The sequence below is a fragment of the Molossus molossus genome, unplaced genomic scaffold (assembly GCF_014108415.1).
Source record: "Molossus molossus isolate mMolMol1 unplaced genomic scaffold, mMolMol1.p scaffold_m16_p_20, whole genome shotgun sequence".
NCBI classification, from domain to species: Eukaryota; Metazoa; Chordata; class Mammalia; order Chiroptera; family Molossidae; genus Molossus; species Molossus molossus.
In genome coordinates this window covers 31563168-31590781 of record NW_023425356.1, presented here as the reverse complement: position 1 = coordinate 31590781, position 27614 = coordinate 31563168, and the positions used below count along the sequence as shown (strand labels likewise).

Sequence of the window (27614 nt, the reverse complement as noted above, 5' to 3'; positions counted from 1 at the left end):
TTTTCTTTATTGATTTTAGAGAGAGAGGAAGGGAGAGGGAGAGAGAGATAGAAACCTTGATGAGAGAGAGAACATCGATTGGCTGCCTCCTGCATGCCCCCCACTGGGGATTTGGTCCACAACCTGGGCATGTGCCCTGATCAGGAATTGAACTGGCAACCTTTTGGTGCAGGGGTCAATGCTCAACCACTGAGCCACACTGGTTGTACGTGCCCTGACCAGGGATTGAACCACAACCTGGGTGCATCAGGGCACTGCTTCCACCAACCCAGCTACCTGGCCAGGGCTCTGCATAAAAATGGAGACTCAGAGGTTAAATGACTTACTTGCAGGCATAAGGTTACCATATCCTAGCATCAAACCGGATTCGTAAGTGTTACTTACTAAATGTCGAGTGAGAACTGAATGACTGGATGCATAGTAAGTGGCACTGGGTCTGTCTGGCCCCAGAGACCTTTTTCTACTACAGCACATAGCATCTCACTGACCAGCTGGTGAAAGATCTCCCTGGAAGTGTGGAGCTGCAGCTCTGTCGCCTTTGGCTGTCCCTCCCCATTCTCAACTCACCTGGAGTTAGCCCCTCAGGCATCTGAGCTCCAGAGTAGAATTCCAGGTATTCACAGCGAAGTAATCACCTCCTTGCTCCAGGCATTTCACAGCCTCGCCCAGTTAACTAGGTGTCTTTACCGTTTAGTGACTTGGAGGGAGATTATCTGGTTCACTCCTGAAATCTTAAAGGTAAGGGACAACATTACCATCTTTGCCTCCGCCTTACTGCCCAGACACAAATCCCATCAAGCATCTAACCCCAGTCCCAATCTGTCCAGTTACTTTAATTTCTAAAACTGAGCAGCTCCAGTTCTAGCCTTGGAACTAGGCTTCCTGGACTCAGAGCATTCTGCTGATAACCCGCCCCCCCCAAATATGGGGGACTACCAGACACAGTTTCAGCCTCTGAGAGGAGAGGGGTGAGTTCCATTACTCTCAGAGCTGGAAAGGACTACTGTGCTCATCCAGGCTCACCCCTTACCTGGTGCCTGAGAGAGCTGCAGAGCCCCCCTGCCCCTCACACTGAATCTGTTTAAAGCTGCTTTGCGTCGGCCTGCGGTACTGAGAGACCCGGGTTCGGTTCCCGCTAAGGGCATGTACCTCGGTTGAAGTTTGTCCCCGACCCTGGTCGGTTGTGCGGGTGGCAGCCACTCGATGTGTCCCTTTCACGTCGATGTTTCTCTCTCTCTCTCTGTTCCTCTCTCTCCCTCCCGCTCTATCTGAATAAAAAATGGAAAAATGTCCTCGGGTGAGGATAAAAAAAATAAATAAATAAAAAACAAAGTTCCTTCATGTCTTTTAAAAATAAATAAATAAATAAATAAAGCTGCTTGGGACCTGTCCTTTAGCGAACTCACCTATGGTCTGGCTCCCCGTGACTCTCTCCTCGGTCTAGGTTGGCCCTCTGGAGCCATTCCTTGTTTCCATTGACTTGGATGTTGCCTGTAGAAAAGTCAACATCTTTCCATGAGCAGAGACCCCAGCTTTCTGCTCAGCCGGATCCCTCTGCTCCTGGGGGCAGTTTTGATCTCTCCCCCATTCCCCATGGACCTGGGTGGAGCCAGGGGGAAGGCTCAGAAGGAAGTTTCAAGCCAGGGGAATGTTCTCTTTGTGGAAGGATTTCTGTTTTCCCTGGTCAGAGGAAGTTTCCCGAAGGATGTACCCTAGAGGGTGTTTGTTGTTGTTTTAAAACTTCCCTGTATGGGGCACCATGCAGATTGGACTGTCCCCAGCTGTGTCATGAGGGGCTGCATTCACCAGCAATTCTAAGGTTCCACCTTCTAGCAATGGCAGTCAGGGGAACCCTGGCAACCTCGGGAACTAGAGGCCATGGTCCTTCCCAAGCTTGGGGTTTGAGAGGGAAGATGCGGCTGGCCAGTTCTTCCTTCAGCGGTTTCAATTCCTCTTCTGTGCCCATGGAGTGTTGGGTGACGGTGGCAATATGGCCAGGTGTGTGTGCGTATAACCCTCCAGTTCCTTCTTCCCCTTCTCTCACTCTGCTGCATCTTATTTCTTCGCGGGAACCATTCGAAACGTCTCGCGTAAGGAGGCTCTGAGGGGGCTGGGGTTCTCCTGTTCAGCTCCCCGACCTCCTTTACCCCAGCTCTCTGGACAGAAATGCGGTGTTGTAGTCCATACTAGGGGCAGCCCAGTGGTGGATCCTCATTCCTCTTTCTTTGTTTTATTTTATTCTTTCCCTTTAAAAAGAATACTTATTCTTTTCTTTCTATTCACAAAGGCAATTTATGATCCATATAGAAAACTTTGAGATATAGAAAAGTTTCCCTAGGGCTCCCCAACCCCAACCCCACACCACCTTGGCCCTCTCCCCACACCCAAATAAAAATCATCCTTTCCATTAATAGAAAAATTAGTATTTGCTCAGTCCGTGTGGCTCAGTGGTTGAGCGTTGACCCATGCACCAAGAGGTCACCGGTTCGATTCCCAGTCAGGGCACATGCCCAGGTTGTGGGCCAAATTGACACAGCTGGGGCCCAGTGGGGGCATGCAGGAGGCGGCCAATCAATGTTCTCTCTCATCGGTGTTTCTATCTCTCCCTCTCCCTTCCTCTTTGTCTAAAAGCAATAAAGAAAAAATTAAAAAAAAGAAAAGAAAAGAAAATCAGTAGTCACTTTTTGGTTAGGTCTTTTTTTGTTGTTTTTTAAGTTTATGTTTTATTCAGATTATCTTAGGTTTTGGGTTGCTTTGTTTTTGAGAGAGAGGAAGAGAAAAGGAGAAACATTGTTCAGCTGCCTCTTGCATGCCCCCTGCTGGGGATGGAGCCTGAAACCCAGGCATGTGCCCAGACCAGGGATCGAACCAATGACTTCCTGGTCCGTGGGATGCCACTCAACCAACTTAGCCACATTGGCCAGGGCAGTTATGTTTCCTTTTTTAAAATATTGATTTTTAGAAAGAGAGGAAGGGATGGGGGAGAGAAAGAGAAACACTGACATGAGAGTAACACATTGATTGGCTTCCTCCTGCAAGCCCCCTAGCAGAGATTGAGCCCGAAACATAGGCATGTGCCCTGACCAGGAGTCGAACCCAAAACCTTTTGTTGCATGGGATGACGCCCAAGCAACTGAGCCACACTGGCCAGGGCTGCCTTTTTAAAAATAATTTCTTCTCTCTCTTTGGCGCTGCTGGTGGCCTTTTATAAACTATATGTTTTGTATATACGTATATAATTAAAATTTTTTAACTTTTATAATGATGTTAGATTTACAGAAAAGTTTAAAGAGTTCCCATGTACCCTTCAACTAGTTTCACCTGTAACATAACCATAGTACAATGACCAAAACTGATAAATTAATACTGGTGAAGTACTTTTTACTAAACTGCAGTTCTTATTCCGTTTCCACCAGTTTTCCACTAATGTCCCTTTTCTGTTCCAAGATCCAGTCCAAGAGATCACGTTATATTAGTATAAAACTACTTTTTTGTTTTTAATTGTTTTTGTATTGACTTTTTATAGAGAGACAAACATCGATGTGAGAGAGACACATCAATCGGCTGCCTCCTGCACCCCCCCACCCCCCCGCTGGGGATCTAGCCCGCAACCAGGGCATGTGCCCTGACTGGGATCGAATCGGGACCTCTCAGTCCATGGGATGACACTCAATTTACCGAGCATCTACTGGCCAGGCAGTATGTATCTACTTTTAATTGATTTTTTTTTTTCCAGAGAGAGGGAGGAAGAGAGAGAGAAACATCAATGTGACAGAGATACATTGATTGGTTGCCTCCCGTACATGCCCTGACCAGGAATCGAACCCCTGACCTTCTGATGCACAGGACAATGCTTCAACCAACTAAGCCACACCAGCCAGGACTATAATAATACTACTTTTATAAAAGAGTGTATATCCCACTGTGATTACTATTTTGTAGATGGTTGTTTTCATTGGTGATATATCATAAATAGTTCCCCAGCCAATTAAAATTCTTGTGTCATCACCACTTTTTTTTCCCCCTCTTCAGATAGAGAGGAAGAGAAAGAGAGAGAAACATCAATGTGAGAGAGACACATCGACTGGTTGCCACCCACACAACCCCAACCGGGGCTGGGGACAAACTATAACCAAACCCGGGTCTCTCTGGACCACGGGCCGAGGCTCTAACCGCTGAGCCAAACCGGCCAGGGCACATCACCACTTTTAATGGCAGCATAATGTTCCATTATATGGCTTTGCTATAGTTTGCTTAGCCAATAGTTTATTATTCTATATTTAAACTGTTTCTCATTTTTCACTATTATGAAGAATGATGGGATGAATATCATGCACATACTTTTGATATACATATCTGATTATTTTTCCACAAGGGAAATCCCAGCAATGGAATTGTGTCCAGGGGAGCCATCCCTCCCCCTTCCAAGTCTATAGCCAGGATTTGGCCCTGCTGATGGCCTTTATTTATTTATTTATTTATTATTTATTTATTTATTTATTTATTTTGTGGTACATGCCCCTAGCGGGAACCAAACCCGGGACTCTCTGGTCCACACGCCGATGCTCAACTGCTGAGCCAAACTGGCCAGGGTTGCTAATGGCCTTTATACTTAAAAGACTGCTTACCCCTGACCCTAAGGCAGGCAGGGGAAGAAGCAAAGAGACCTCAAAGGGGACCACAGCCTTTGGATGGTGGAGATGGCAAGAAGAGATGAGAACATCAAGAGAACTCCAGGTGCCTCATGGTTTCTCAGCCTTCTTCCAGGGTAACCAGCCTAGCTAAGTATCTTATTCTGTAGAAAGAGAACAATGCTTGCTCTGAGCCCAAGGATAATGGGAAGGGGCCGTGGGGGGAGGGGGGAGTAGAAGCTGCTAATGCATTTTTGCCAGCATCTTTGGTTTCTCCAATATTCATTCAGACTATTAGCAGTTCCCCAAGGATGGCCTTGCTCCTCACATCATCCCCCATTTCCTATAAATGGGAAGTGGCTAGGGAGTAGGGTGTGTGTGTGTGTGTGTGTGTGTGTGTGTGTGGTGAGGGAGGGAGAAGGGAGAAAGGGAAAGGGACATAATGGTTTTCCTACCACTGACATGGTAGGGAACTGAAGCCCAAAGAAGCATTTACATGCCCAGAATGACCCAGCCTTGTGAGGAGTACTATGGTTATTGGGACTTTCTCCAGGGCTCTGGAGTCACTGGCCCGGCTAAATGAGGGATTGCAGCCCCTGCCTTGTTCCTGGAGCCCAGAGACTGTGTGTCTGTGTGTGTGTGAGGGGGCGGGGAGTAGGGCTTGGCCTGAGGAATTGCCTCCATCTATCTGAAAAGAGTCCCCATGTCTTGCATGTCATAAGGATTAAATGAGTAAATACATGAAAAGCATTTCGAACAGTGCCTGGCACAATCAGTAATAGTTAACTATTATTATTATTACTCGAGGAGGCTTAGCCAGCAGAAAAAGGGGGAGAAAGCATTTTCACAGCACCCTGTGCAGGGCAGGGCCTGGAGAGCGCATCCACCTGCCTTGTTACAGAAGGGTCACCTGCACTTGGGAGGTGTGCCCTGGCACTCATCCAGGTGAACAGGCTGATGGGTGGGGTCCAAGATCTCACACCGTGCTGTTTGCTCACAAGGCATAAAGCCATGTAGGCCTCTGGCAAAAAATGAGGGAGGGGAGAGGGGGACTCCTACTGCTCTGAGGGGGAACAACTCCCTCCTGCTCCTAGTGCTCTTTCCTCAAGCCTGGAAAATACCACGTGTAGTCTCTGGGCTCTGTAATTTTCCAACTGACCTGGAATTCCCCCTGACTCCTGCCCTCCTTCCTGGGCCAGTGGGGACACAGCTCAGCAACCCAGGATTCCTCGTCTCTCTGTTGGCCACAAACGGGTATGCCAAAGGCTTTGGAAAGCCACTGGGAACCTGGAGGGTCACCTGCTGGAGGAGTAAGTGCTTCCCAGTTTTCAAGTTAAACTTGTTTAGTGACTCAAAAGCTTGATTTTTTTTTTTTTTTTAAGTTGATTTTTAGAGAGAGAGGACGGGAGAGAAAGAGAGAAACATGCACACACCCTACTGGGGATGGAGCTGAAACCCCCCAACCAGAATTGAACAGGCAACCTTTCAGACACTGGACAAGGCCTAACCAACCAAGCCACACTGGCCAGGGCTCAAAAACAGATTCTTGACTCTTCTCTGCTCTCTCCTGCACCGCTCTGTGCTCCCCAGGCCGCCAGGGCTCCACTGTTCCCTGTCTCTACTCTATTTCCCACTCTTCTTGGCCTCTCAGATGGAGGTGTCCTTAGAGAGTACCTCACCAATTCTTCTTTTTACAGAGTCTCCAAATAAGGAGGGGACTTACTTCACATCACACCTGGTTGGTGGCAGGGCCAGCTTTGGGACCCAGTGCCCCCAGTGCTCAGTTCAGTCCTATAGCCAACTCGGTTGTTCCTTCAGAGACATCTTCCCGTGGTTTTGTAGTACACAAGTCAACAATCCACAGCGGCTGGATTTATCCATCCTGATAAAACTCCATGGAGGAAAAGGACACAAGGCCAGCCTGGGCCTCCAGTTCTTTGCCTCCCACCAGCATTGTTCCACCCTTGTCCAAGGCATTCTGGAAACAGGTATCTGTTGGGACCTTGTTCAGCAGCTGACAAAGGGAACATTTTACTGGCAAGTATCAACCTCTCATCCTCATACACACCCTAAGGAGGGGGAAAAAAAAAAGGAATGTGGCTTTTAGCTTCAGAAAGGGGTATTGAGTTAGGTATAAGGAAGCTCTTTCTGCCTCAGAGAGTAGCAAACAGTACAAAGAGTAACTCGGGGAGAAGGTGACACCTCCTTCCAAGAGCTGGTTCTGGATGGGTGGGGTGCTGCTCTGCCCGGGGACAGGGGCATGGCCAGGAGAGCACGTGCAGGTCATGGTCACAGACTGGCTCCCGAGAGGGGAGGTGCCCCGCGGTGCCGGTCGCTTTTACCTAAATGTTTGGGTGGTGAGCGGCGAGGGGGCGGTGCACTGCCCTAGGTAATGACAGGGCAGTCTGGGAGCCACGCGGGGGCTGCCCGTCGCGGTCGCGGCTACAAAGACAGCTTGGAGACCTCGCGCTTTCTTCGCTTGGGGACCACCCCACCCCTCCGGACCCCCTCCGGCCCCCCTCCGGCCGCCTCGCCCCGCCCCCTCCTGGCAGCCCCAGCGCGCATGCTCTCTCCCCCCGCGGAGTAACCTGGAGATTTAAAAGCCGCCGGCTGGCGCGCGTGGGGGCAGGAGGAGGCCGAGCTCGAGCGCGCGGGCCGTGGTGACAGCCAGGTAGGGGCGCGCCCCCTCTTCTCCCAGGGGACCGGAGGCCGGCGCGGGAAGGGGAAGGGCGCTGCGCGCCCCGGCCCGGCCCCGCGATGTCGCGTGCTTCGCGCCCCGCGGGCTGGGACCGCGCGGTGGCCGTCTGGGCGCCGCGTCCCCTCGAGTCCCAGAGGAGGTGGCCGGGCGGCCGGGCTGCGGAGTGCGGGGCGCCTGCTCGGGTCCCCGCAGGGCTGTTCTTTCTGGGTGGAAGGCGGGCTGGGCTGGAGGCGCCGGGCCCCGCCGTCCCCGGTCGGGCGGCGGCGGGCGGGCGGGCGGACGGGCGTTCGCTCCTGTTGCACCTCCCGCGTCCGAGTTTTCTTTGGAAAGTTGCATGTATTTTCTTCCCTTGTCTCGGCTTCACCGGAAAGGGGCAGGATGAGTCACCGCGGCGCCCAGTCCCGGACTTGGGAGCCGGGAAAGGGGCTGGCGGCCGGGACGCCGCGGGAAAGGTGACTGAGCTCTTTGGGACATTAATCTTGGGGCCACGCTCTGCGCAGGGAGTTGCAGCGGGAGGGCGCGCGCGCGCGTGGGTTCCTCTGCTCCTTCTCAGCCTCGGTTACCCCTCCGGGAAGGAGGGGAGAGAGGAGCTGAGTGCTCTCTTCTCCTGCCTGCCAGGGCTCAGGTAGAGTTGGTGAGGAGCTGAGATCTGCAAACAGGTGTGATGAGGTGGTCCCTGGGTCCCTGCTACAGCTCTGCAGGGCTTAGGCAGGGGCTCACCTGCTGGAGAAGTCCTCAGGGACCGGCAGGGATTCTCCAGCATGAGGGTCAGACCTTCCCATAGTCTCCTGGAGCCCTGTGAGTTGCTCTTGCCTTTGACCTCTGAATCATCTCCCATCTTCCTGACATTCTTGACCTACTCAGCTTTTCCTTCTCCCCAGGGCCACTCCCTCCCGTGCTTCCTCTTTTCTCAAGAGGCCAGAGTTGGGGGTAGGGAGAGGTTTGGCATGGTGGGTACCTGGTGAGGACTTGCCCTTCAGCTGCTATACAGACCTGGTCCCAGGGGAGCAGGGAGAAGGCATAGCCCAGCTGCTGTCTTGCTGCCCTGGAGTCCACAGGTGGGCATAGCCAGTAGACCAGGGCCCAGAGTGATCCTTGCTGGGCTCCTGGAAGCATTGCTCAGGGGTGGGGGTGATGCCCTGGGGTCTGGCTGCTGCTTCTGATGCACTCAGCACACCTCCCTTCAGAACCAGACAGCCTTGGTGTGGACCCACCTGCCCCAGACCTGGGGAACAGGCTGCTTATGGGGGTGGGGAAGGCAGGGGCCAGGAGGTGCAGGCTGGATGGGAAGCCTGAGGAAACCCATAGAACAGCTTTTCCTAGAGAGTGAACGGGACCATTTGTGAGGTCACAGGCCCTTTAGTTGGATGGGTCCCATTCCCTCATTCCTCCCTTATCTCCTCCCCCCAGGCCTGTCATGGAGCCAGGACTCTGTTGTTCTAAAAGTGCTCAGAAAAATGGAGCTTGAGTCAGCAGGATGAGTCTGAAGATAAAAATACAGCTGTGGATGAATGTGCAGCTGTGGACACGCAGGCCCCAATTTAGTGGAGGGTGGGGAGGGAGTTTTCCTATGTACTCATGGAGTGTGTGGTGAACTCCTCTGCTCTCCTGGCCCTCTGAGTTACCTTGAAAGAGAAGGAAAAGGAGGAGGAGGAGGAGCTGGACAATGGTCCTTGGTGGCCCACTGAAGTCCTTCTAGGCCGCTGGGTGGTGGAGGGATGGTGTGGATTCCCCTTTCTTATCCTGTCCAGGCCTCTGGAGAGAAAAAGCAGAAAGGCGGGGATGACTGAGGACTCCAAAAGTGAAATTAAGCACTATTATCTGGACCATTATCGTCTAATAGCACAACATTATGGATAAAAACCCAGACTGTCAGAAAGACAGGGTTTATATCTTGGCTGCTCTACCAGCTATGGAATGTTGGACAAGTTACTTAACTTCTAAGCTTCACTGTCCCTGGCTGCAAAATGAGAATGATGATAATACTAATAATAATACCTACTGTATAGCTTTATTAGTTATTCAATAATAAATATAACAAATATAAGTATTTGGAAATAATAGTTCTATATAATATAAAACATGAACAATATAGCTTTATTTATTTATTTATTTTATTTATTTTTATCCTTACCCGAGGACATTTTGTTCAGATAGAGTGGGAGGGAGGGAGAGAGAGAGAGAGAAACATCGATGTGAAAGGGACACATTGAGTGTTTGCCACCCACACGACCCAACCAGGGCCGGGGACAAACTGCAACTGAGGTACGTGCCCTTAGCGGGAACCGAACCCGGGTCGCTCCGGACTGCAGGCCAATGCTGTAATCGCTGAGCCAAACTGGCCAGGGCAACAATATAGCTTTATTAAATCACACATATAGAGCACGGGACTGACTGACTGTATGCCTGGTAGGAAATAAGTGCTCAATAAATGTTAGCTATTATTAACCATATCCAGTATGTCTATCACTCGTGACCGACTGGACAGCAGCACCCAGCCCGAGACTCCATTCTTAGGTTTTGCTGTAGATTGTTTCTTTGGGAGCAAGTTCTCCTGGACTCTGGGGAGTCACTTTGACTAGGTAAGAGACTGAGTTCCAGCACCCAGTTGCCTGGGTTTGAATCCTATTTCCTCTTTTTTTTTTTTTAAATTAAAAACATTTTTTTAATCCTCACCCAAGGATATTTTTCTATTTATCATCAGATAGAGTGGGAAGGAGGAAGAGAGAGGGAGGGCGAGAGAGGGAGAGGGAGAGGGGAGAGCGAGAGAGAAACGTCGACGTGAGAGAGACACATTGACTGGGTGGATCCTGCACAATCTGAGCAGGGCTAGGGTTGAATCCCAACCGAGGTGCGTGCCCTTGACCACAGTCGAACCTGAGACTCTTTGGTCCCGGGGCCTATGCTCTAAATGCTGAGCCAAATCGGCCAGGGCCTATTTCCTCATTTGAAAGCCACTTTGCCTCCCTGTGCTTCCACTTCCTCCTCTTAGAATGAGGATAACATTACCCACCCACAGTGTTGTGAGGATTAAATGAGCTAATACAGGTAAAGCTCCGAACGCAGCAGCTGTAGGTAAGAAGAGCCTGATGAGCGTCAGCTGCTGCTGTTTTGGGACAATGGAGGCAGTCATTGTGGTTTACACTTAGAGACCAGAGTTTCTTGGCTAGGAATTACGCCATATATAACTATAGGTGAGCCCCACCGATGTGGCTCAGTGGTCAAGCGTTGACCCATGCCCCAAGAGGTCACCTGTTCGATTCCTGGTCAGGGCACATGCCCAGGTTGTGGGCCAGATCCCCAGTGTGGGGCATGCAGGAGGCGGCCAGTTGATGTTGTCTCTCATCAACATTTCTATCTCTCTCCCTCTCCCTTCCTCTCTCTCTAAAATCAATAAAGATAAAAGAATTAAAAATATATAGAACTACAGGTAAGCTGTGAACGACACGATGCAGTTGAACTCGTGGTCGCTCCTTGTCAGTATTGGGTGTGACTTATTTTTTAAAACTGTCCAGTAACCCCTTTCCCCCTTACCTCCTCAAGTTCGTGGTGATGGAAGTAAATCATGAGGTGATAGAGATGAATCATATTCTGAAAAGAGCCTTTTATGCAGAAAGGTTATTTGTTGTGATTTGTGGGGAAACTGTATGGTAGGGAGGGGGTGCTCTGAAAGTGGGTTCAGCTCCGTCTTCCCTCCCTAGTGGGATCCTATGCACTGCTTTCTGGTGCCTGGAAGAAAAACCCAGCCTAGCTTTTCTTTGAACAGTCAGTGGCCCTGTTTGCTGAACAGCGAGGGTAGAGGCAGGACCAGTTGGTACCAGGCCCGGTGTCTCAAACGCTGATGCCACTTGACTCCCAGCAGTAGAGCTGGAGTGTGGAGCTTTGTCCAGTGTATTAAGTGTCCCTGTTTGGGGGTAGGGGCTGGTAACAGAGCCATCATGGGATGGTCCTGATAGCTAGCCAGAACTTCCTGTTGAATCCTTTTTTCTCCTGCATGGTCTGTTTCCTCCTCCATGGGCAGAAGTGTCACTGACCCTGAATGACTTGCGGGGCCTCTTGCTTCTGATGTTGGAGATGGGCCTTTCTCACCTGTTGGCCTTGGCTTCAGAGTCTGTAAAATGGAGATGATAATACTCACCTGCAAGGTTCCTGTGAGGATGAAATGAGATAGGTACATTTGGCAAAGTGCCTGCACAGACCAGGAGCTCAATACATGTTTATTTCCCTCCTGTCCTTGTTAATTCTGGAGACTGGTCTCTGGGAAGCTGGGATGCGATCGCAAGAAGGATGCCATAGCCCCACAGTCCTGCAGTCACCAGAGTTAGTCCAGGCTGAATGCCTAGCCAGATAGGGTGCTCTCAGGAGCAGCCAGCCTGAGGCAGCAGCCCCCTTTCCCAGTGCTCTCTGCCGTGCCCCCTGCCTCTGATCTTAAGTGTCCTGTGAGCTGACAAATAGTGTCCGTGCTGGCAGCACCTGACCCCTTCCTGGGGATGTGACCATATAGCTCCCCACTCCTGGCTCCAGTCATTAGAGAGAGCCGAGCACCTGAAAACCTTGCATGGGGCCTGCCATGAATCCTGGGAACGCCAGTTACATCCCATCAGACAGGAGTCCTGACCCAGCCTCACCTGTGAGGCCCTCTGTTGAGTACCCCTCTTCTCAGGGTCTGGGCAGGGCCTGTGCTCCCGAGGGGCTAGAGGGGTGGTGGGCAGGGGAGGACGGCAAGCCAGACCAGGAGGACTGTGAGCTATCAGTAGCCAGCCCTGAGGGCTGCTGGGTGAGCACAGGCGAGGCTGGGCTCCAGGCAGCCCTGGAGATGTGGGTATGAGCAGGCAGGGCTCGGGTGAGAGGCAGTGGAGAGCCGGTGACTGAAGCACGATGACTCCTTTGGAGGCCAAAATGGGTCCAGTGCTGGTGAATATCCTCATCCTGCACCCAGATCTGAGATCAGACTTGTCCCATGATTTTGGGTCTGGTATCCTTTCTACCACACCTCGCTTGGGAGGGGCCAGCGGAGAGCTGGGTGGGTGTGGGAGTCCCAGCCCCCAGTGGCTGTGTTCTGCAGATATCTACCCTTTTCTGTACTTTTTTTTTTTTTTTTTTTATCCTCACCCGAGGACATTTTTCCATTTTTTGTTCAGATAGAGCGGGAGGGAGAGAGAGGAAGAGAGAGAGAGAGAGAAACATCGATGTGAAGGGACACATCGAGTGGCTGCCACCCGCACGACCAACCAGGGCCGGGGACAAACTGCAACCGGATATCTACCCTTTTCTGTGCAGTCCTCACCTGCTTATCTTTCAAGGCTCAGCAGCGTGGCCACCTCCTCTAGGAAGTCCTAGAAGAGCTTGGACTCGAGGGACTTGTGTCTCTGTACCTGGACCACCTCACCGCACTCTGACTGCATGATGTCTCTTCTATTAACAGGGGCTGCAGTCCGTGGTCCCCAGCACCTTCACAGCGGACTGTCACATAATCGGGGCTCAGTAAGTGTTGCATGGATAGTGGGTGAGTTTGGATTCTCTGATGTTCCTTTGGGAGAGGTTAGTTTGCACATACTGAGGCATATCTCCTCCAAGGGTGGGCAAACTAGGGCTCTTTAACAACAACAACAACAACAACAATAATGTCTCTTTTGGAGCCTGCTTGCACCTTGCTGACCACTGAGTGATTATTATTGAGAACACATGTCCATAAGACTGAGTCTTGCCCAGGGCCCTCTGTTGATAAATGGGGCTGGTCACAGGCCCTAGGATACCAGGGCTGAGAGGTCCTTAGAGACCATCAGATTTGAGATCCTAGAGGTGGGTCATGGCAGAGCGGGGACCAGCACCTGTGTATGACTCCCATCTCTGCTCTGTTCACCTGTGGGTCTGCCCAGATTCTGCACCCCAGCCTCTTTCCTGTACACCTCACCTCTAAGGAGGTCAGGCTGTAGGTAGGGGACAAGGGTCATCTGTGCACAGATAGGGAAAGCTGCCTGGACTGGCTGCCTGGCAAAGTTCAAGTTCACTCGGAGGGAGGCCAGTTCGGGTTTCACTTTGCAGGGGCTGTAGGAAGAAAAGGGAACAGGGGCAGTGAACTTCCCAGCGGTTCGGAGGACGTGCCCAGCTCCCCGCTCTCTCATGTCCTCTTTCCCACTCTGCACTTAGGGATTTCTGGGGACCACTGCCCCACATTGTAGGGAAACCCTGACTGTGGCCCAAGTAGAGAAGAATTTGGTTACTAATTTCAGGCAGAAACAGAGTCCAGCTCTGGAAGGGTGCAGGGAAGAGGGCAGTTCTGCTCCCTGGTGTCTTGGTTACGTGGCTCAGTTTCAGTGCTGACCCTTGGCACGCTGTTGTACTTGAGCAGTGTGAAGGCAGGTGAAGGAGGGGTTTTTGCAGGAGTGAGGGGGGGAGGGGCTCTTCTCCACCCAGTTCTCCTTGTTGCTCGTTGAAGGAGGGCTATGAAACCCCTCTACCACCATGCCATGTGGCCTTGTCAGTGCGCACTCAGTGGGCACCTGTCCACAGTGAGCACCCTGCCTGGGCAAGGTGGTGGTGGTGGTGGTGAGTGTGAGATCATATAGCTGTACAGTTGTAAAGAACCCGAGACAGAATCTAGACTAGTTCTCATTTTACAGGTGTGGAAACTGAGTCCCAGAGAGGTGAAAAGGCTTGTCCAGGCTACATAGCTATAAAAGTTGCTGAAACTGAACTACACTGTCCTGGCTCCCAGTTCAGAGCATTTTCGAGAATTTTCAAATGGTTTTAATTTCTTTTTCTTTCTTGATTTTAGAGAGAGAGGAAGGGAGGGGGAGAGAGATGGAAACATCGATGAGAGATGACATCAATTGGCTGCTTCCCACATGCCCCTCACTGGGGATCAGGCCCACAACCTGGGCATGTGCCCTGACCTGGAATCCAACTGGTGACCTCTTGGTGCATGGGACGATGCTCAGCCACTGAGCCACACTGGCCAGGCGGTTTGAAATTTTTATTCAACCCTTTTTATCTGTGCAACTTTGAGCATGTGAGTGGATTTCTCAATTATCATTCTTGTGAAATAGAAATATTAAAAAGTACCGACTCTGTAGGATTGTACAAATGGTATGAATTAGAGAGAAGGTATGTCAGTTACCCAGCACATGCCAGACACCTCCTGGACAGTTAGTAGGTATCAGCCACGGTGATGATTTCCCCCATGGATGGGAACCACCCTATCTTATAATATCCTTCCCTCCACCTGCCTTCACAGCCTCCACAGCAGGCAGGTCTACTGCAGTGACCTCTGCTCACCTGTTGGGGCCAGCACCTGGGGAGGCATTTACATTCTTGGCATTCCTCTTGCCTCTGGGGGCTGAAAGAGGCGCTGGTGTGGGTGGGGGAGGCTCCAAGCTGAGAGGAGAATGGAAGGGAGAATAAAGGGATAGCTGGTCGCCCTCTGACCTCTGCTGCTCCTGTTTGGGAAAGGGAAGGCCTTCTCCCAGGTTGCTCCACTGAGGAAGTTCGGACAACTGAAGAAAGGCTGCCAGGAATTTCCATAAACTTTCTGTCAAACACACTGCACAGCTATGAAGTTGGTCTTATTTTTCTTGCCTATGAAATGGGTCTTCGTTGTACCCACCTCATCGGGCAGCTGGAAGATTACGGTGCTTGCAGGAGTGCCCGGCATGTATTGTCTTGATGCCAGCTGTATTACCAACTGCAGATGAGAAAACTGAGGCTCAGGGAGGACCATCAACAAGGTCCCACAGCCATAGGAAGTGGTGGTGTTGGCATGCCAACCGGGCCAGGCTGATGGCCAAGTTTAGGTCACCCTGCAGGATCTGCCAGGTTCAGAGGTCATGGCCCCTGGAGTGGAAGAGAGAGCTCCAGGGTGAACAATACAGGTTGTCTTGGCTTGGAGGATACTTGGTCAAGGTGACTCAGTGTGACCTCGGGTCACAGCTGTTCTCAGAAAGGAAGTCTGGTTGGGAGACCCATGGCTTGGAGTCCGATGTGCGTTTGTGTTGACTGTCACCATGGGCTTGCCAGGTGACCCTTGGGAGGGGTGCTTCACCTCTGCGTAGGCTGGCTGTGACTGACCAGCCAAGGTGAGGGTCAGGCCTGTCACGGCGCTGGAGAGGGGAGGGGAGCTCAGAGTGCTCTCCAGGGACTGTCCTTCCCCTCCCTTCCCCCAACCTGCTCCGCATTTGTTCCCTTTCAGAAGCTGGGCTGGGGCTCCCAGACAGGGCAACAAAAGCAACTTTCCTCCAAGCCACTGCCACCTGTTGGGTTTTCACACATTGGGGGTGAGTGCGGGGAGGGAACCGTTGCCCTTTTCCCAGTGTCTGTGGTGTGCCCCTTCTGGCCCCCCAGGGCCTGGGATTCTCTTTGCTGCCTAACATGACAGGCTCATGAGCTGGAGGGGGTGGGGGCCCACAGCAGCTGGAAGGGGAATTGAGTGGGAAGGGGCTGGTGCTGGCAGCCCGGAGAGAGTTTGATGGATTACTCTGCGGGCCTAGAGGTTTCTCCCTAATCCCCCTTTGTGTCCCAGCCTGCAGCCCCCTCACTCTCTCTGACAAGCTGCTAAGCAGAAGGCTTCCAGTCCCAGTGAAGAAAAGGCCGCGCAGCAGGCGAACTAAATCCCTGGCCTCTGGGCCCCGGGGGCGGCGGGAGCCCGGAGCCCGGGAGCAAGTCTGGGAGGGGACTGGTCTTTCTCCTTCTGCCTGGCCCTTATTCTCTCTCGGTCCCATCAGGTGCAGAGTTGCATTGAGTGGTGTGTTCAGGTGTCTGGGAGCCCTGAGAAGTCGTGGCCCTGGCTGTCGGAGCCCGTTGCTGCCTTTTTATAGGGCGGGATCAGGAAGAGCAGACCCCCCTTCTTGGGAAGGATTTGAGCCCAGAGAATCAAAGACTAATATGGGCTGGAGGGCACTGAAGCCACGCAGTCTAGCCTGTGCCCCTTCCACCCAGCGCCCAGGTAGGAGTTCCCACGGCACCTCGTTCCTGACCAGGGCTTCTGTCACAGTTGCGGGCTCATGGCCACACAAGGACGCGCATTTGCAGGCTTCCTGACTGGCCATGGGGACCTCTTTGTGGGGCGTTCCAGGCTCCCTGTGGAGCTGCCGGGAGGGTGGGGCTCATTTCGGGAATGCAGCCTGCTGGGTTTTACTAGGTAAGGCCGAGGACATTGGTCCCTAGGGACTGAGGCAAGGGGGTGGCCGACAGGGCAGCTGGCCTGGTGAATTCTCGGACCTCTTCCCTGCCCCCAACCTAGAGGGCCTGGGAGAGCTCAACTTGGAATCAGATTCTGGGGTCCAGGTCTATGTGGAGGAATGGGGGCCCTTCTAACCTTGAAGTCCTGCCGCCTCCACCTGAAGTTTGTGTCCCACCCTCAGTCCTGGCCTGGGGTGCGCTAGCCTGGGGTGGGGTGGTGTACCGGGGAGACTAGCCTGGAGTAACCCCGCTCGCTCTGCCGAGTCATTACCCCTCTGGCCAGCCTGCCCTGTCCTGTTTCCTCCTCTGCGGGAGGGTGGGGTGTGGAGCCTGCTTCCCAGGAGCTGGGAGAAAGGCCGCTGTCTTTGTGAGTGTGGAGGGAGGAGAGGGCCCTGTCGCCAGCTAGGCAGGGTCAGGACAGGGCTGCCGCCCTTTGATGTGCCTGGGCGGGGTGTGGGGACGCTGGCCCAAATAAAGAGGCCATAGAGCTGCCGCCTGACACTGGCCGGGGCTGCCCCAGCCGGGCTCCCTCTGGCCTCTGTGTCAGCCCAGCGACTCTGTCCCCACAGCTCCACTTAGGCTGTGCGTGCGGGTGGCAGGAGCCCCTCTGAAATCTCTCAAAGGCCCCTTTATGTGTCCCTCGGACCCTCCCTTCCTTAGGGAGCTACCAGAGTGGGCTTGGTTGCCTTCCTCCTGCCTCCTCCACTCTGTCATCAACATTTCAGAGAAAGTTCAGACCCAGCTTGTTGCTGTGGCCCAGGTTCATCACCCACACTCCCTGCTGGGCCCTACCCTGCAGTGTGTTGTGGCCCAGCCCACCGCCTGCTGGGGTGCTGGCCTGCTGGGGGTGCCTCGCTGGAGCACAGGCGGTGTTGAGGTTTCTGGGGGTGTGGAGCCGGGCAGCTAGCATGCACGTTCACTAGTCTTGCCCAGATCTTGGCTCCCTGGCTGAGGCGGGCTCCAGGAACGTTCTCGGGGTCTTGGTTTTCCTCCAGCTTTCTGGCTGTCCTGTCGTCAGGGGCCAAGAGAAGAGGGAAGACATTTGGAACTTGAGAGGGTCTGGTCCTAGAAGGCCACTGTTCCTTTCAAGAGGTCAGGCCCCACTCCCCCTTGGAGTACCTCCACCTCCCTCTCCTTCCTGCCCCTCCCCGCCAGGTGTGTTCAGGAGCTTGGCTCCTCGGGTTGATCTTCTGTTTGCCAGACAGGGAGAGGGTGTTCCAGGAACAGTGGGCAGGAGACTTGAGTCCCAAACATCTTTGAGACTGGAGGGTGGAGGGGAGAATTGGATCTTGTCTCCCTCCCTGTTTCTCTGATTGGGGGCGGGTGCTCCCCCAATCGGACTTGGCAGTGCGTCATCACTTTCAAGTTTTAGCCTTAAGTGTGCCCGGGGGCTGCTTGTGGGAGTGTAGCCGAAGTGAACCCCTTCTTGTCCTCCCACCTCTCTGGGCTTGGGAGCCCGGGGGCCTGGCCTCGCTGTGTTTCCAGGGAAGGAGGCCTGGAGGGACTGTCACTGCTGTGGGTGTCCTCCGTCACTTCCTCCACCCCAGGGGCCCGGCGTGGGGAAGACGAGGGCAGACTGGGGCAGTGGGAGATGTCAGGAGGAGAAAAGGGGGCGTTGGGAGGCAGAGCATTCTTTTGGGCTTGGAATTCCTCAAGCATTTCCAGGCAGGAAAGAGTAACGCCTGAGGGTGCTGGGGGTGCCCGGAACCCCAGGGCACAGTAGCAATCAAAAGGGGGCGGACGGGCTCAACAACCGAAGAACAGAATGCTGAGCGGGCCTGGGAGCCAGCCGACTTCCTAACCAACTCCTTTCTATGAATTCCTCACCAGGTAGAGCCTCTGGGGGTGGGGAGAGGTGCTGAGGAGGGGGAGGCAGCTAATGGGCTGTCTAGGTTGTAGGTGGGTGAGGGGAAATTCCTCTCTTCACCCCATTTCATCTTTCTCCCCTGTGGGCCAAGGAGCTGGATTAAGGGAAGCAGGGAGGCAGGTGGGGTGATTAATAGTTGCTGGGGAGCTGTGATTGTTTTAAGCAGAGAGCCACCAGGGCTTGGAAATGGGCAGGTTGTGGGTGAGGCTGGGTCTGACTGCTTCTGTTTGCTCAGGGAGGACCTGGTCCTTAAAAACCCAGAGCAGGTGAGTGTCACGTCCACCCAGGCTGAAGACAGGGAGTGGAATGGGCTGGAAGCCTTTTGACCCAGAACCCCTCCTTCCAAGCTGGAAAGCACCCCTGGTCTCTGTACCATCTACTGCTTTCCTTCTGGGGGTGCTATGGGGATGCAGCCACCGGGGAGAGGGTTGGCTTTTATTGAACCCACAACTGCCCAGCTGAGACTGATGTATGGTACCCCTACCCCCTTTGGGGGTCTTGGGGGCCAGTGTTTTACTCTCCTCCCATGCACTGAGTATGTGCCTTTTCCCAAAGTTGATGGTCTGGGTCTGAGTGGAACTTGGGGGAGGAGGTTGCTCAGCCTTATCTGAAGCCCTCCTTTCTGATCTACCAGCTGCAACACCCCAGAAGGCAGTTGGGGATGGAGATGTCTTAGGGTCGATAGTCGCCCAATCTCTGTGGCACAGCGCAGAGGGCACCTACCGCAGGGTTGGTAACATGCAAGGCTTTGTGGGGCCAAGTGTCATCTGCAAAGATAAAAGCGGTCGAAGCGCCAGATTACGAGATGCTGGGGGACAGTGCAAGAGGGGCTGAGTGAAGGCTGAGGGTGCTCCTGGGACGGGCCCCTGGCCCTCGGCCACTGGGGACTTCACACGGGAGTAGTGCTGTCATCAGCGTTTATAGGATTGAATGGGCAGGCAAGGGAAGGCACTCCTGACTCCAGCCACCAGTGGCCTGACACTCTGCACCCACCTCTTTTTTTTTTTTTTTTTTTTGCACCCACCTCCTTTGAAATGCACGACACGTTAGGGGACTCTGCCTGTTCACACCAGGGTGCCCCCCTTCTGTACCTCCTCTTCGTGGCTTCCTCTTTTGTGGTCACTTCTGAACAGGGCAGACTGTAGTCAGTGCTGTTATAAAGCACCACCTGGAGGCCAGCTGCGGGGGGCACCACAGGGTGGGTGCTTCCCCAGCGGATCTCACCTGGAAGGAAGGGCTGCGGGACTTCCCTGTTGAGAACGAAGTTGTTTGGGGAGCAGAGAAAGGTGGCTAGGGGAAGTGGTGGGGCATCCTGCCAGCCAGGGGGTCACAGGGGCATAGCAGTTGCTGACAGTTGGTGTGGTTTCACGCCCCTGTGAGGCTGGGACCTGGCCCCACGGTGGCCCCACTGTCCCGTGACAGACGGGCAGCAGGCGTGGGAATGTTTCTTCTCCATGAATGTTGAGCACAGGAAGAAACTAAGGGGGAGGTTTGCAGGCCCAGGTTCTTCCCCAGAATCGCTCTTTCAGTGGGTCAGTGACACAGTTCAACCCAACGCAGCAAACCACAGCCTCTCCTCCTTCCCCCTGGTCCTGTCCTTGGGGTGGGAGTTGGTGCAACCTGGCTCCGGGCCAGGCCCGCAGAATAGGAAGTGCTGCTCTTAACAAAGGGGAATTGAACAGCCGGCTTTGGGAGATGGAGAGGGAAGCAAATAAGCCCTGCCTGGTGGAGGGTCTCCAGGGGCACCTTGATAACAGGGCCTGGGGATCTGGGAATTCAGTTGGTATGAATTTTTTTTTTCTTTTTCCACACTAGCAGGCGAGGGCCATTGCAAGGGTAATTCCAAGACAGAGAATAACCGCCATCTTTTGGCTCCAGTGTGTGCTGAGGTTTAAAAGTCATATTTACCTTATTAATTATGTCAGCCTTAGGCTAATATTAACATGCATTTCTCGATTGGGCAGCAGGGGTGGCACCCGGGTGGCCATGCATCAGCCTGGGAGTGATCAGGATTCAGGGCAGATCCTGGAGACCTGGTTTCCGGGGCTTAACACGCAGGGTGTTTGATTGTTCCTGCCCTTTAGGACCTGAATGCTATGTCCCCACCAACATGCCCACAGCAAGAGGCATTTAGCATAGGCTGAGAAGCTGAACCTGCACGGAGGGCTGGCAGAAATGGGCTCCCGGCTGAGTCCTGGGCAGTCTGCGGCAGCGAGGAGGAGACACCTGGGCATCTGGAGCGGGGCTGGGACGAAGCAGTTCTGGAGCGAGTGACCGGGCTGGAGCCCTACCCACCTGGCCCACCATGGTCCAGAGGCTGTGGGTGAGCCGCCTGCTGCGGCATCGGAAGGCCCAGCTCCTGCTGGTCAACCTGCTGACCTTCGGCCTGGAGGTGTGTCTGGCTGCAGGAATCACCTACGTGCCACCCCTGCTTTTGGAAGTGGGGGTAGAAGAGAAGTTCATGACCATGGTGCTGGGTGAGTCACCACCTCCTCCTGCCCTCCTGTTCCAGATACATGCCCCCTGGAAATAGGGCAACAGTGCCTTTGCCCAAAGAGCTGCTTGGAGGGAGAGGTGGCTGTCTGCTAGGTTGGTGTGGCTGGGGCAGGGGTGACGCTGGGCTGAGGAGGTCCCAAGAGGAAGAAAAGAGGACAGGGACATGCCCTGGTCACCTCTGTACCCTTGGCCCCTGCATAATGACTGGCTCATAGGAGACACTAGAAATGGCCCTTCCCCTTTGGCCAGCCCTTTTCTCGTTTCTATCTACTATGTCATTTAATGCTTGCAGCAAGCCTCTGAGGTTACTTAGTCCATGGCGAAGATCGTGGAGGTCTCTAAGAAGTTAGCTGACTAGCCAGGCTGTAAGCTAGCTACTGAGTATAGGATCAGGTTCTCCCAGCCAGGGTTCTTTCTTACCTGTAGGTCGGGGGCTGGGCTCTCAACTGCAGATGAATTTTGCAAAAGCCACAAAAGGCAAATGGCCAGCATCGTCTGACTCCCAGGAAGAAGGGGCTCCGTAGGATTATAGGCTCTCGAGTCAGACCACCTATTAAAGCCCTGCCTCCCACCCTCCCTAGCCCTGTGTCTGGACACAGGTATCACTTATCAGTTGCTCCATGCCTCAGTTTCCCCATCTGAAAATGGGGCGTTAGTGATGCTAGCTGTGAGGAGTAAATTAGTGTCTCTGAAGTGCTCAGTATAGTACCCAGCACAGGTTCGATCCTCCCTGTGATAGTATCATGGTTATTTCCACCCTTCTCAAGGAGGTTGGTCCCCTTCCCCCTGCCCCTTCAGGACCCCAGCCTCTGGCTCATACTACTTGCCCTTCTTGCAGGCATCGGTCCAGTGCTGGGCCTGGTCTCGGTCCCACTCCTAGGCTCAGCCAGTGACCACTGGCGTGGGCGCTATGGCCGCCGGAGGCCCTTCATCTGGGCCCTGTCCCTGGGCGTGCTGCTGAGCCTCTTTCTCATCCCGAGGGCCAGCTGGCTGGCGGGGCTGCTGTGCCCGGACCCCAGGCCCCTGGAGTTGGCACTGCTGATCCTGGGCGTGGGGCTGCTGGACTTCTGCGGCCAGGTGTGCTTCACCCCGCTGGAGGCCCTGCTCTCCGACCTCTTCCGGGACCCAGACCACTGCCGCCAGGCCTTCTCCGTCTACGCGTTCATGATCAGCCTTGGGGGCTGCCTGGGCTACCTCCTGCCTGCCATTGACTGGGATGCCAGCGCCCTGGCCCCTTACCTGGGCACCCAGGAAGAGTGCCTCTTCGGCCTGCTCACTCTCATCTTCCTCACTTGCATGGCAGCCACGCTGCTTGTAGCCGAGGAGGCCGCACTGGGCCCAGCTGAGCCCGTGGAAGGCTCGTCGGTCCTCTCCAGGGCAGCCCACTGCTGCCCGTGTCCCGCCCGCCTGGCCGTCCGGAACCTGGGCGCCCTGTTTCCCCGGCTGCACCAGCTCTGCTGCCGCGTGCCGCGCACCCTGCGCCGACTCTTCGTGGCTGAGCTGTGCAGCTGGATGGCATTCATGACCTTCACGCTGTTTTACACGGACTTCGTGGGTGAGGGGCTGTACCAGGGTGTGCCCAGGGCCGAGCCAGGCACCGAGGCCCGGAGACACTATGATGAAGGTAAGGCTCAGTGGCGGGGGGCTGCTGTGGGAGCTGCCCTCGGTGGGGGGTGGGGGGGACTTAAGTGTAAGGGGATGCCCGCCATCTGTGCCTGGGCTGATAGCTGTGCACCCCTGCACCCTGACGTTCTGTCAGGAAAACGGCCCATCGATGTGTGTGGCTCCCCAGGGGTACAGACCAGCTTCGCCTGCAGCCTCAACAGCCCGAGGCTGCTCTGGGAGTTCGATCAGGGTCCTTGTCCCAACTTGACAGAGGAAAAGGCTGAGCTGATTTAAAGTCCAAAGGGAGTGCAGTCAGGGCTGGGGGGGAGGTGTCAGGTCTGCCAGGCCCCAATTTCAGTGTGTTTTCTGCTCCCCTTGCTGACTCCAGTGTTCTGGAACTCTCTTAGAGCCAATGGCAGAACTACCTTTTTTGTCCCTCTCACCCTCCTGCTAGCTGAGGTGTGAGGCTCCCATTAACCCTCAGAACATCCTTCTCTGCCCTTAGCCAGCAGCTCTGGCCACAGCCCCTGAGGTCAGTGGAACAACCTAGACTCCTGCTGATCCAGGGTGGGGAGGGTGCTAGGGAGCAGGGCTGATCTACAGCAGGTCTTGGGCAGCAGGTGTCCGTGACCTCTAATTCTGAGCCCCCCCCCCCCCCATTGCATTGGGCCCCTCCCGCTCCGGCTGACCTCCTCGGTCTTGCCTCCCTGTCCAGGAGTCCGGATGGGCAGCCTGGGGCTGTTCCTGCAGTGTGCCATCTCCCTGCTCTTCTCTTTGGTCATGGACCGGCTGGTGCAGCGATTCGGCACCCGGGCCGTCTATCTGGCCAGTGTGGTGGCTTTCCCTGTGGCTGCTGGCGCCACGTGCCTGTCCCGCAGTGTGGCTGTTGTGACCGCCTCAGCGGCGCTCACCGGGTTCACCTTCTCCACCCTGCAGATTCTGCCCTACACCCTTGCCTCCCTCTACCACCGGGAGAAGCAGGTACGCACACCAGATGCTACTCTACTCGCTACTCAGGACGCGGGGGTTGTGGAGGTGGAGCGGGCTGACTAGCCCAGGACCAGGTCCAGGTCCTGCAGGAATAGTTTGAGCAGGCAATCTTTGATCAGAGAGGAAGCTCATGTAGCCCCAGGGCCAGAGACGTGGGCTGCGGAAGGAGGGTCTAGATTAAATTCTAGGAACGACTTCCTGGTGTCAGGATTATAAAAACACTTGAGTGGATGATTGCAGGAAATGTAAAATCCTCCTCTGGGAAGCCTGAAGAATCAGGCCGACAGAAGCCCTCAGACTGCGCTGGATGGTTCTGTGTGAGGCAGGGGGCTAGACTAGATGCCCTCTGGGGCCAGGCTGCAGCAGATGGCCAGTGGGGATGGCCTGGTGTTAGCAGCTCTGCTCCGTCTTCAGGGCGAGGCTGGGAGAGGCATTGTGACTGACCTGTGCCTGCTTTGGTCTCCTAGATGGGGAAGGCTCCTTACTGTCCCCTCCTGTGATTTATCTTCTATCTAATTCTCTTTTCTTTCTCTGCCTCACTCCTTTGCCTTTGTTCCCTTCCCCCACCCCCACAGCAGATCTCAGCCTGACGCCCTGACGACACTCGCCTGGGCACTTTGTCAGTCAGGGGGTCTCATGTTAACCAGCCCCTCGAGGGGTCCCCTTTTGTGGGCAGCCTTCTGGCCAGGCTGTATGGTCAACTCTGTCCCCTCCACTGGCCTCACTGAGCTACCGCCCTGGGTGCAGAGCCGTGCCCAGAAGGGCGAGAAGCTGGGGTGTCCCCAGGGCAAAGATGCAGGTCTGTTCTCGGAGCTTCCAGACTAGGGAAGACATGAGTGGGGTAGCAGAGACGCACTGAGCTGGAAGACTAACCAAGTTGGTAACTGCAGGAGTGGAAGGCATGGAGGGAGGGACAGGGTTTTGGTAGGGGAACCTGGTTCTTGAGACCCCTGTCTGCACACCCCATCAGCTTCCACTCTTCTGCTGCCCGGGCTGCAGGCTTCGGGGCTGATGTCAGAGGCCAGGCTTGGGCACGTGCGCTTGTGCCAGAGAACATCCTGGGGCCGGTCCTCCCCGTGGACTGAGGAGCATGTCTATCTCCAGGGGCCTCTGCAGGCTCCAGCCTCACTGGTCTTTCCTGGGGTCACAGGCAGGGAGCCCCAGTCCAGCAGCTGCTGATGGCACACCTGGCTGTGTGTGTCGCCTGCACCTGCCTTTGCCCACTTGGATGAGTCATGGGCTCCCGGGGGTCAGGTTTGAGCTCTGTCATGGTTCGCAGATCTAATGCAGCCAGCTCCAGAACTCTTTCATGTTAGGCACTCGTGGGCATGGGGACACTCTGATACGTCGTAGCCTCATCCTGAGATAGGAGGCTTGGGCCGCTGGGGGCAGGGCAGGCCGGGTGGATCTGCTCTAAGGCAACAGTGAGCAGGTAGGGAGAAAGCTCCATCATTAGCACAGCCGGGGCGTGGAGTCCGGGGAGGATGGTTCCCCCTGTACCTCTCTTCCTTGAGGCTGCGTCTGCTGGGCCCTCCCTGCCTCAAGTCTGGGGCCACAGACTTCACGGTAGGGCAGCCGCTCAGCCAGGGCCTGGGATGCCAGTGGAGGCAGAGCTCCACTCTGAGGATGGCGCTGAGGACTTCCCAGTGGCCAAGGGGTGGGGGAAGGAAGGAAGAGGGTTAGGAGAGCCCGTGTGGGGTTTGGGCCATCAGGGGACCCAGCCTCGGATTTTACTCCTCTGTTGTTACACGTCTCTACTCCCCTGTCTTCATTCTGCCTGTCGTTCCCTTTCCCTTGGGGTTCTGTTCATTTCCCAACCTGCAGTACTGCATGTGTCTGCCATCCACCAGTTCCAGGAGAGCCCAGAGACCTAGATTTCTAGTTTCAGATTCGTCCTATCCCTGCCCCCTCCCCTTCTCCCAGTCCTCAGGAGGGTTCTGACTAGTCCTAGACCAAGCAGGGTCTGCCTAGTTTTCTGACCTGCTGCCTGATTTTTATTAATGCCTGTGGTCTGTTTTGTCCTCGTAGCCGGGGGACTCCCATGCCTGGGTACACACCTGTCCTTGTCCCCCTTTCCTTCCCCTAGGTGTTCCTGCCCAAGTACCGAGGAGATGCTGGAGGGGGTGCCAGTGAGGACAGCCTGATGACCAGCTTCCCACTGGGCCCGAAGGCCGGGTCCCCCTTTCCCAATGGACACGTGGGTGCTGGAGGCAGCGGCCTGCTCCCATCCGCGCCTGCGCTCTGCGGGGCCTCTGCCTGTGACGTCTCCATGCGCGTGGTGGTGGGCGAGCCGCCCGAGGCCCGGGTCGTTTCAGGCAGGGGCATCTGCCTGGACCTTGCCATCCTGGACAGTGCCTTCCTGCTGTCCCAGGTGGCCCCGTCCCTGTTTATGGGCTCTATTGTCCAGCTCAGCCAGTCTGTCACTGCCTACATGGTATCAGCCGCAGGCCTGGGTCTGGTTGCCATTTACTTTGCTACACGGGTAGTATTTGACAAGAATGACTTGGCCAAATACTCAGTGTAGAGTACTTACTACCCACTGAAGGAGGGCTTGCCTCACTGGGTCCCAGCTCCCCTTCTTCCAGGCGCTATAGGGCTGTGGGGCTGGCCTCCCAGTTTCTATTGCTGCCAAAATGGGGTGGCTCTCTGCTGCCACCCCACGGCGGTAAGGTGCATAGCTGCACAGACAGGGCGCTGGGGCTTCCCTCCCACCGCTCCCATCTTCAGGGCTGTGGCTGACTGCAGATGGGCCTAAGGCAGGACTTACAGAGGGAGAGAAGAAGGTCAGGGTATTTGATTAGCACCGTGCACTGGAATGCAGGACTCTAGCAGGATTACCCAGGCTCAGGGTTAATAGCTAGTGTCCTGATCAAGATATACCAAGAGAAGGTATTTGGGAGCTATGTGAACTCAGCCACCAGGTCTCCCATCTCCAAGCCCCCATATCCTGTAGGTTCTCCCAGTGTTGCTCTAGTGTGAAACTCTCCCCCACAGGGTTTGAAAGTATAAAAGTTACTTGGGGGGCAGATTTCTGAGGGGAGAGGGGACACGGCCTGGCCCACAGCACTGCCTTTCCACTGGTTCCCCCAGCCCTGTGTCTTATCAGGACATGGCTTGTTGGTCCCTGTGTCTCCATCATAGGGACACAGGCCTTTAAATATTTAACTTATTTATTTAACTAAATAGAGGGGAATCGATTCCCAGCTCTGCCATGTCGGTGTCTAGGAAGTGACATCCTGACGACTGGGTCTTTGAGATGACTGGCTGTTGGGCTAAGCGTTGCCAGAATGCCAGAATCTTCATTTCTTGGAGTGATTGGCCTGGCCCTAAAACTGCCTCGAGCTTTGAAACTCTGCTAACCCCAACTGAGATCCCAACTCCTCTGCCCCAGGGCTGGGTAAAGGCCGAGGGTGGGGTTCAGGTCTCAGCAGCCTCCCTTGCCTCCCCTCCTCTCTTGGCCCAGCCTGCCCCACCCCGCTCCCCTCTGCTTCCTCTGGGACTGGGCTGATGAAGGAGCTGCCCGCCCCCACCTTTCTCTATTGGCTTCACAGCCTCTCTTTGGGGCTGTTTCTGGACCAGAAGCACCCAACGTGGTTCCTTGAACCTTTATCCCTCTCAGCCCCCAGGGCATATCTGTGCTTGGGGACTCTGGCACAGAATCTCAGGAGCACCTCCTGCCTAGGCTAAGGAGGGCATATCTCTGGGGGGTTTTAAGTGCCGTTTGCAATAACGTCATGTCTTATTTATGTAGTGGAGTAAATATTTTATACTGTATGTGAGCAATCAGAATATAATGTTTATGGTGATGAAATTAAAGGCTTCTTATATGTTTAACTGGCCTGTATTTATCTTTTCTGCTGGAGAAGGATCAGATTTCTCAAAAATTATCCTCCATTCCCTTCTTATCCAAGCCGTTTTGTTTTGTTTTGGCAGCTTCAGTTCCCAGCATCACCAGCAGGTGGAGCCATAGACCAATACTCCGTAGTCCTTTGGCGATTGGGTGGGGCTGTGCTACCCCCTGTATTCGGGGGCTCCTTTAGGAATGTGGGGGAGAAAAAAGGGGTGGAAGAGTTGGGAGTGGAGGCACTCAAAGGGTTCAGTGTGTCCAAGGAGATGGAGCAAGCACCCAGTGTCAACTACAGTAACACGA

The 27614-nt window shown here is 54.5% G+C and overlaps 1 protein-coding gene and 1 long non-coding RNA gene across 4 annotated transcripts; one reads left to right on the top strand and one right to left on the bottom strand.

The window, feature by feature from the left end:
• Positions 1-601: 601 nt before the first annotated feature.
• Positions 602-6456, bottom strand: LOC118636910. The gene is made up of 3 exons (XR_004960848.1): positions 6355-6456; positions 1407-1491; positions 602-731 (listed from the first exon to the last, which is right to left on the bottom strand). It is a non-coding gene; the product is annotated as an uncharacterized LOC118636910 (long non-coding RNA).
• A 791-nt stretch (positions 6457-7247) lies between these two features.
• SLC45A3 (solute carrier family 45 member 3) lies at positions 7248-27212 on the top strand. 3 transcript variants are annotated; one of them, XM_036272260.1, is made up of 8 exons: positions 7248-7302; positions 12755-12835; positions 15518-15602; positions 16050-16270; positions 20458-20850; positions 21708-22493; positions 23190-23455; positions 25551-27212. In XM_036272260.1, the coding sequence occupies exons 5-8, from the start codon at positions 20679-20681 to the stop codon at positions 25986-25988; spliced, it is 1662 nt and encodes a 553-aa protein (XP_036128153.1). In that variant the 5' UTR covers positions 7248-7302; positions 12755-12835; positions 15518-15602; positions 16050-16270; positions 20458-20678; the 3' UTR covers positions 25989-27212. The 3 variants fall into 3 exon arrangements, with proteins under 3 accessions (XP_036128153.1, XP_036128155.1, XP_036128154.1); XM_036272262.1 differs by lacking the exons at positions 15518-15602; positions 16050-16270 and having other exon boundaries at positions 12755-12813; XM_036272261.1 differs by lacking the exons at positions 15518-15602; positions 16050-16270.
• Positions 27213-27614: the final 402 nt, after the last annotated feature.

Excerpts from the sequence above, each read along its gene's own strand:
- SLC45A3 (XM_036272262.1), top strand. The coding sequence starts at position 20,679 with ATGGTCCAGAGGCTGTGGGTGAGCCGCCTGCTGCGGCATCGGAAGGCC. Across the intron at positions 20,851-21,707 it reads GTTCATGACCATGGTGCTGG|GCATCGGTCCAGTGCTGGGC; the intron begins GTGAGTCACCAC and ends CCCTTCTTGCAG. Across the intron at positions 23,456-25,550 it reads TCTACCACCGGGAGAAGCAG|GTGTTCCTGCCCAAGTACCG; the intron begins GTACGCACACCA and ends TCCTTCCCCTAG.